Source organism: Corticium candelabrum, chromosome 10 (assembly GCF_963422355.1).
Source record: "Corticium candelabrum chromosome 10, ooCorCand1.1, whole genome shotgun sequence".
NCBI lineage: Eukaryota > Metazoa > Porifera > Homoscleromorpha > Homosclerophorida > Plakinidae > Corticium > Corticium candelabrum.
Window position 1 is genome coordinate 5109180 of NC_085094.1, and position 8890 is coordinate 5118069.

The window sequence follows — 8890 nt, forward strand, 5'->3', positions numbered from 1 at the left end:
TTTCGTGATGTCGTCAAGCAGACAACTGTTGTGGCTTCTACGTCTCTGCTTCTACGTGTACACTCTCACTAGAAGTATTCGATGTGAAACGAACAACGCAGGTAGTCTCATGCTGCATGTACGCTGAATGAGCATATAGAGGCAAGGCATCTCTCGTTTATCTCCTGTCCTCTACAGTTGCTGTAGACGTAACAGCTCCTGGGATATCACTGACTGCAAACAAGGAAAACGCACACGAATTATTGAAAGACCAATTGCTATGGCTGTTTGATACGAACACTAGCACATGCGTCATTCAACGCAGAAGAACAAATATGGACTATCGCCAGCTAAACCTAGGGATACGCTTTGAACAATGTTTACAACTTCAGTCCGTTACCATTGTTGGAAAAGACGTGAAGACGAACACATCAGTGTCATCGACATCTGACGGGTGGAAAGTAGTTGCCAGAAACTTGTGTTCACCAGAAAAGAAATCACAAAGATGTGCTACGAGTGGTCAGAAATCTGGAGAGTTTTATTATAACTGTTCAACAGTTTCAGCCAGTCAGGTTACAGTTGAAGTATCAGCTGGTTTTAGCATTTGTCAACTAGATATCTACGCCTTTCCAGGTAAAAATAACAATAATTTAAATTGTTTTTTGCTTGACTAAAATATGTTGATGTACGCGAGTCTAATAAACAGCATTAGACATTCACAAGTATTGTAGCAGACATATTTCTCATTTTTCTTAATTTATTATTATTGTTAAACTAGTTAAAGTAAAAAGATGAATGTATGTGCTTGCCATCTCTTTCTTACACATGTAGACACTTTCAACAACAAACTATGCTACCTCACAGCATAGGCGGTTAGAGGAGAGGGGTCCACCTACTGCAGCCGAAATATTAAATGGATTTTGTTTGTTCTGTGTTATTATTAATTAAAGCGAACGCACCTTCATGTTTTGATAGTTAATTTATTTAATTCTAAAGTTATATGTCTGTAATTATTAATAAATATGCTAGGAAATTAACTCTATTAGATACACATTGAAGTGAGTTTGCTGGTTCTCCAGGTCAATATACAGATTTAGTTTCTATGAGGCGTGGCTAATGACAACTGGACCCCCTATTTCGAAAAATTCTGTATCCGCGCCTGTACAGTACGTACGTTACTGCAAACTCTTTTGAAATGTAAAAATCTGTCTCAACATGTGTTAGATAAATCGTTGCAGTAATCAGGGGCGTACCTGCATGGGGCATTGTATGGGTCGATTCTTCTAGTGTTTCTTGTAGACCTCCCAGTCAGTTCAACATGCTCTATTCTAATTAATTAATTATATAATTATTAGGTCAATTTGAAGATATTAGTAAATATATGCATAGTATAAATGTAATACTGATCTATATTTAGAGGGCTGTCCGTAACTAGAGATAGTTTTCACTACGTAAACTTTACGGTTGTGTGGGTCGTGGTTTTCAAAGTAAAAGATATCGCTCTTGACACACTTTGTATTGAGTGTACAGACTCGCGTCCAGCTCCTACTGATATACACAGTTTGCATATAGCTAACCACGTGTCGAACGCGTGTCAACCACGTGTCGAGAAAATGGCTCTACAGCCTACGTTGTTTGGGACTCCTCTTGCCAACGGACGTTTCTTTAGAGGGTTGGCCAATCCTGATAAAACGCTAGATATTATGCAGTCATTGAAGCGCTTTGGACTGCCACAGGACTTCCTTTTTCGTGAAAGCACAGCGGAAGTGGCTACAGAGACGATTGTCAGCAGTTGGTTTACGAAGACTGTGAAGGAAAACACAGTTGTAGCAGATGCTGGCTCTGAAAGTCCAAATGAAGCACACCCTACTTCAGGTATTCTAGTGTACTTTAGTGACCTGCTGTATTTAATAAAAGTGCCATGTCAAAGCCGATTATTGGGCATCTGTTGATGGTCAAATGCTGTCAATGATATATCTAGATAGATGTAGATGTCGTGTAGACTATTAATTAAATACTTTATTAAATACTGCAATATATACTGGTCTTCAATATTGGTATGTAGCACAAAGCAGGAGGTGGGTGGTGGGTCTGGAAAACTTTTGAAAATTTATGGAGTGAAAAAACTATCGCTATTTACTAAAAGTCCTTTACGTGCCAAAGAGTCTTGGAGTCTAATTCTGGTTACATCGATCTAGCTATACAGCTGGACCGTGCTACAGCTTCTATACTTTACAGCTAACCTAGAGGGTACAATATTGCATGCACATTCAAGTCTGATTGGTCGTCTACAAAGGTACGAGCGGAGTCAGACTAATGGTTCTAACACACGTACACCTAAACCACCTAAGTATGCGCCTGGTAATAACTATCGTACTGCAGTTTTTCTAAAGAAAGTTGCCTTCTTTGTATGTATAGAAGAGTGTTTAATTAATTAATTAATTAACTAATTATATTAATTTCATGCAATTTGTGTAATTGGTAAGTAGATTTATGCAGCAAATGATACCATAACAGGGCCGGGTCCAGAGGGGGGTTCAGGGGATTTCAACCCTCTCTTTTCCAATAGGTGTGGTTGAATAAATTCATACAATTTCATTAGAAAGAGAAAATTAGTAATGCTATAAATGACTGCTAACGATGAACCCCCTCTTTCAAAAATTCCTTGATCCGGCGCTGCATAAGCATGTGCTTTGATGTACTGGTTTCTCACAGTAAACATTTTTAGTTATCAAGGTGCTAGTAGGCCAAAGTATAAGACTCGTTTAAAGCCTAAACTGTGCTAAATGTCACCTAAATAAAGCTTTCAAACAAGACACGCAGGTAGTGCAAGTAACTCTGCTCTGGCATCTCCATCCACAAATTTGTAAACACCCGGATGTTTTAATGATATCCAGGAAATAAGAACAGCACTTGCAGTCTAAAAATTCAGTCCTATCTGAGGTCATGTATATTGGTATGTTGTGTGTAGTTCTTAAATGTTGTAATTGCATGTGTTCTAGCCAAAGATTTTGTCAATGCATCTTTGTGACAGCAACGACCACACACACTCAATCTCCATGACCGATTAGACTGTAGCACGTACAGACATGGTATTTGTGTGAATATTGAAACAAATGCACTTGCTGTAGAAAAACTAGTGATGGTGCTTGTCTATGAGCTTTAATTAATTAACTCTAATACATTGATTCTCAGTTATAGTGCATGTTCACTGTATGTTATGACTTTAGCACATACTTTGTCTTTCTGCGTTTCCAAGATATATACTGTAGTATAGTGACACCATGTTGTTATAACGTACATAAATACAGTGTGTTTCAAAGGTAACATACCAGTATATTATTGAAATACATTATGACAATAATTGTATATCTGATACAATTATGACAATAATGGTATGAATGATACATTCTTTACTGATGAGGCATGGTTTCATTTATCTGGCTATACGAACAGGCAGAATTCGAGAACATGGGCAACTGAAAATCCCCATGAAATATTCGAGAAGCCGCTTCATGACCAAAAGATCGGTGTCTGGTGTGCAGTATCCAGGAGCCGTATCATTGGGCCAATCTTCTTCGACAGCACCGTTAACTCTGATCGGTATATTAAGAACATTTCTGTTCCGTTTTCTGAACAACTTACAGCATCAGAAAAGCAAAGAACATGGTTCCAACAAGATGACGCCACTGCTCATACTGCACGAGCTACGATGACAGCCGTCCGCAAGGTATTCGGTGAACGCGTCATTTCACGAGATTTATGGGCACCACTCTCCCCAGACCTGACGCCACCGGATTTTTATCTTTGGGGAAAATTGAAAGATCTTGTTTATGCTGACAATCCTCGTTCAATCAATGATCTTAAACATAATATCAGACAAATCATTGCCGATATCAGATGTGAGGAACTGCACCGAGTCTTCAGCAGCCTGCGTCGGAGAGTCGAACTCTGTCTCCAAGTGGATGGCTCACATTTCCAGCAACTGTTATGATTAGTTAATGTAGCAAATATTTCTAATTATAAATATTTTTAATTATAAATACTTTCGGTATGTTACTTTTGAAACACCCTGTATAATGCACCCATTATAGCAGTGTTTAATTAAGTTAATAAGCAGGATATAATTAATACAAATAAGAACAAATACACCAGCAATAATCTTAACACGTACAGTACAATATACAGACTGAAAGATATGGTAAGTAAAAGAAGTTGCATGTATTCTTAGTAAACAACTAGAAAATCGTCAAAAAATTTGTAATTACGGTTGACGCTCTTGTTTTTTATTTTTCAGTTGCTCCAGTCTTCCCTGCTATGACCTCACAGCCATCCACAATAAACACTCAACATGCTGAACAGAATCATGTATATCAGATTGGAGAAACTGCTCATGTGTTATCTGGCTACAATTTTGCGCTTTCCTGTAATGCATTTGGTCATCCTACTCCATCATATCAGTGGCATACCCTTTCTCCCAAGGAAACACTTAAAAGTTCAAGCAATGTAAAAGTCAATGGCAACACACTCACTATCACAGATGTTCACAAATCTAATGAAAATGACTACAAGTGCACTGCCAACAATAGTAACGGCATGAATGAGCGAACTTCTCAACTGAAAGTGTACGGTAAGGTATTATGTTTGTCTGTAATGCTTTCTTTTGATTTGTATTTTAATTTTAAAGCAGTTTATGTTAAGCGTGCAATAGTTATCGTATCAGATAGATGAAGAGGTAGAGTTCTCAATGTGTAAATGACTAAGAATGTGATGTAACGTTACTCCAGCTTCTACATGTCACTATATTCATGCAAAGTTTGCAAGGTAGTACAAGAGCATGTCAACAGTTTGTCTCATGTGAGTTTTCCGAAATAGATGTTATGGATATTGAACAAGTGCATGGCTTTAATTTGTAATGCTAAAACAATATAGCATGGCATGTAGCACTTGCGTAAGGCTTCTTGCTTGTTATGTAATTCTATTTGGCAAGTCAGAACAAATACTGCATGTTCCGGTGAGTGTTGTGTAATTACTCATAACTGATAGAACTAGAATGATTATGTTCTCTTCTGTGTTGCAGAAAGAAGGAAAAAGTGTACAGAAAACCCAACTATAACCAGTATTTCTACCGTTTCTCTTATGGCCTCATTCAACTGTCCATCCTATACTGCAGAAGATCACTACGCTTGTCGTATTGCTAACTATATCGTTCAATTTCGTCTGATGAATAATGATGACGACTTCGCAACCAGAGTTTCCAACACAAATTCATTTAAGCTGGACCATCTGATTCCATACACTTCTTATGAAATCAAAGTAAATGTGACTTATAACCAATCTTACTGCAGTTCATATTCTGATGTAGTTGTTGGTAGGACAGATCCAGTAGGTGAGAAGACAAATGTGTAGTAGCATTTTATGTCTTGTACTAATTTGCACTTTTATAAATTCTTTGCAGCACCATCTCCTCCAAGACAGATCAGAGCTCAGTCTTTAGTGGCAACTAGAGTTGTGTTGACATGGAAGGCACCTCTTTATGTCAATGGATCTCGTCTCAGATATTATATCAATTATACATCCTCTAGTAGTACTATTGTAACTTCAAACATCAGCAAACAAAAAACTATTACTTTGGTTGGTCTTACACCTTATACCAACTATACAGTTGCAATTCAAGCTGCTACTTATGTTCAAATCAATGGCAGATCTCCTAGTTGGTTGAAAAGTGGCGAATCAAAAATATTATTTACAACTCGTCAAGCAAGTAAGATGTTGTATAAAGCACCTTGTGATGTAATTTTGTCACCAAATTTTGATCAATTAAACTAATTTGTTTCTTTTTTAGAACCTAGTCCTCCAATCAATGTACAAGTTGACACAATTTTAGCTTATTCGGTTGTGATCAAGTGGCAGCGTCCTTTAGAACCCAATGGCCCAATTTCATACTATAGAGTTTGTTACAAGATTAATATGGTTAGTAGCAAACAAACTTGCAGAAGAACTACCACTACTGAAAGTTGGCTCACCGACCTCAAACCTTTCTCTCATTACCTTATAATTGTGAGGGCTGTCAATGTTGAAAAACCCAATATACTGGAAAGCAAGTGGAGCACGCAAATACAATTCCGAACTTTGTCATCTAGTAAGTGAGTCAGCAAATTGTATTGAATACACGCAAACAACATTTGTTTCTATTTGTACATGAAGTTCCAAGCCAGCCACGACAATTGACAGCCACTGACAAACAAATACAATCAGTTCGTCTTAGGTGGCAAAAACCGTCTAATCCTAATGGAAGGATAGCAAAATATGAGATTATTGTAGTGCAGGGAGGAGGTATTAATGCTAGTAACTATGATAGCAAGATGGTGGTTGTTAACAAGACTGTCAGTGGGAGCCTCTCAGCTTTCATAGGATTGACAGAATTAACACGTTACAGTGTGTGGATTGTTGCAGTCAATATTCGACGAACTGACAAAGCAAAATTGACAAGTCGTCCAAGTCAAGTGATAACGTTTGATACAAAGGGGGGAGGTTAGTGTAAAGAACATAACGTGTTTTTATTTGCTTTTATTTGTATTTTGTGTGACAGTAAATACTGCTCCTCAAAAAATTATGTCTTCCCAAGTGACTAGTACTTCAGCGCTAATCACTTGGCAGCAACCACTGTTTGCACCACCAAGATCAGTTAGTAGTTACTATATCAGATATTTTAAATCAACAAGGCCTGACAGATACCCGCAATCTACAAGGGAAAGAAGACTCAATCTTAGTAATTTGGACATTTATACAAACTATACAATAGACATAGCAGCTTATGTGAGTCCTCTGTTGTCTCCTTATTATGCATCATATAATTTTACAACTAAACAAGCTGGTGAGTGAGTTGACCAATTTTAATGTGCTGTCATTAATATTAATTAATGTGTATTTTAGCACCAAGTCCTCCACAGAAAGTAGAAACGAATGACATCGGATCTAGAAGTGTATCAATATCTTGGGCGCCGCCACTTCGTGCCAATGGTGTGTTGAAGAAATACAGAATATACTTTCAGTCTGATAACACTAGCCGACCCAATAGTCTTAATAATGGCAATATAACAGTTTCACAGTCACGGAGAGTTGTAACAATCGGACAATTGATTCCTTTTACTACCTACTATGTTTGGGTTACTGCCATCAATGTGGAGGATGGGCAAGAATTAGAAAGCAAATTTGAACGTTCCACTGATTTCAAAACCAATGCAGAAGGTATACAGAATATGAACAATCTGATCGTGAGGACTGCACTGTTTAGAGTCTTAAATTATTTTATTGTTTAGCATCATCACCTACAAGGAAAGTTCGGTGCTTGAACATCACTTCCCATTCAGTCGTTGTCTCATGGAGAAAGCCAGCCAAAGTTCGTGGAACTATTGCTCAATACAACGTGTTTTTAGTTTCCTTTCCAAAGCAAGATATTGTCAAAACATACCTAGCAGAAGAACATGAAAATTATTTTCTTTTTGTTGACAATCTTGTGCCCTATACTCAATATACTGTTACAGTTCAAGCTGGAACTCGTACAACATGTTGTTCAACTTTACTGTGGAGTGATCCCAACACAGATAAACCACCAGTCACGTTTACAACACAACAGTCTGGTTAGACATACTCGGTAGTCATCAATACTTGAAACTTGTTTACAAGATACTTTTCTGTATTCTTTTTGTAGCTCCTTCACGCCCTGCAAGACCAAATGTTACAAATGTTCTTTCTCGTTCTTGTCTGATTAAGTGGAAACTTCCTGATGCTCCCAATGGTGACATTCAGTTCTACCTCTTGTCTCTTTATAACAAAGCTGACAATATTGATCCATCCATATCGCAAAACACATCAAACATAGGTACGTTTAGACATCCTGCAAAGAACAGCACTCTTCAAAGGAAGCTGTCTTCTTTATCACCTTACACATCTTACGGAGCCGCAGTAACTGCAGTCAACATCATGAATACTGCAGAACTAAAATCCAAACAAAGTGAACTAGTGAATTTTACAACTGCAGATGAAAGTCAGTTTTGCAGCATTTTATGAGATTCGTATAATGAATGTTCATGTCTTGTAGTGCCTGCTGCTCCGTCAAAGTGCACTGTGAACAGACGAGGAGCAAACTTTATTTTTATGTCGTGGCAGCCTCCTGAACCCAGTGATTACAAAGTTGTTTTTTATTACGTGAAGGTTGCTTGCTCATGAAACTAGGTGCTCTGTCATCTGTTAGGTGATGTACTTATGTTACAAATGCAGGTTAACTCTACGACTGCAGCAGATTCAAAGAATCACTCTAAGATAGTGTCTCATCTCAGCAGCAATGTGAGCAATTTACTACCGTACACAGAATACAAAATCACAGTGACTGCTGTAACAAACAACACACGCCTTTGGGAAGGATTCCCTTGTTATATGAAAGATAAGACTAAAGTAGGAGGTACGTGTGCAGAGCCAAACTGATTGCTTGTTTTATGACATGCACATTGATATTGATGTTTGTGTACACTTGTTTGTATTAGTGCCACCAGTTCCGGAAAAACTGCTACTTCCTGTAAACATGACAGAAAAAGGAAGCACGGTTACAGTTACACTTCCACAGCTAAATAAAACTAATGGGCCAATCAAGTCAGTACCATGAAATTTGTTTTTGGTGTGATAATTCATTACACATATTTGATTCCAGGGTTGTTAAAATCATTGTTCTAGAGCTAAAGCCCAATACTGATTGGTTTGAGAACATGTCCTTGCCAAGAGCTGATGACGATCGAGTTCACACATACAAGACCATAAATCTTACTACAGATCAAGTCAAGGAACAAGTTGTAATTGGTTCTGATAACTACGGTTATGGTCCCTTGAAGCCCAACACTAAGTATGCGTTTTA

The 8890-nt window shown here is 37.8% G+C and overlaps 1 protein-coding gene and 1 long non-coding RNA gene across 2 annotated transcripts in view; both read left to right on the forward strand.

Moving 5' to 3' along the window:
• The first annotated feature begins 506 nt into the window (after positions 1-506).
• Positions 507-4609, forward strand: LOC134185165 (uncharacterized). Its single transcript, XR_009970774.1, has 2 exons — positions 507-612; positions 4277-4609. It is a non-coding gene; the product is annotated as an uncharacterized LOC134185165 (long non-coding RNA).
• A 1003-nt stretch (positions 4610-5612) lies between these two features.
• LOC134185883 (receptor-type tyrosine-protein phosphatase delta-like) overlaps positions 5613-8890 on the forward strand; it is a 7251-nt gene continuing 3973 nt past the window's right edge. The window contains exons 1-11 of the mRNA XM_062653767.1: positions 5613-5743; positions 5825-6121; positions 6187-6513; positions 6572-6856; positions 6916-7230; positions 7302-7622; positions 7694-8029; positions 8084-8196; positions 8263-8443; positions 8526-8631; positions 8690-8890. The exon at positions 8690-8890 is cut by the window's right edge and continues 25 nt beyond it. Of these exons, the coding sequence (XP_062509751.1) occupies positions 5950-6121; positions 6187-6513; positions 6572-6856; positions 6916-7230; positions 7302-7622; positions 7694-8029; positions 8084-8196; positions 8263-8443; positions 8526-8631; positions 8690-8890 (2357 nt within the window). The 5' untranslated portion in view covers positions 5613-5743; positions 5825-5949. The remainder of the gene's footprint in view (positions 5744-5824; positions 6122-6186; positions 6514-6571; positions 6857-6915; positions 7231-7301; positions 7623-7693; positions 8030-8083; positions 8197-8262; positions 8444-8525; positions 8632-8689) is intronic.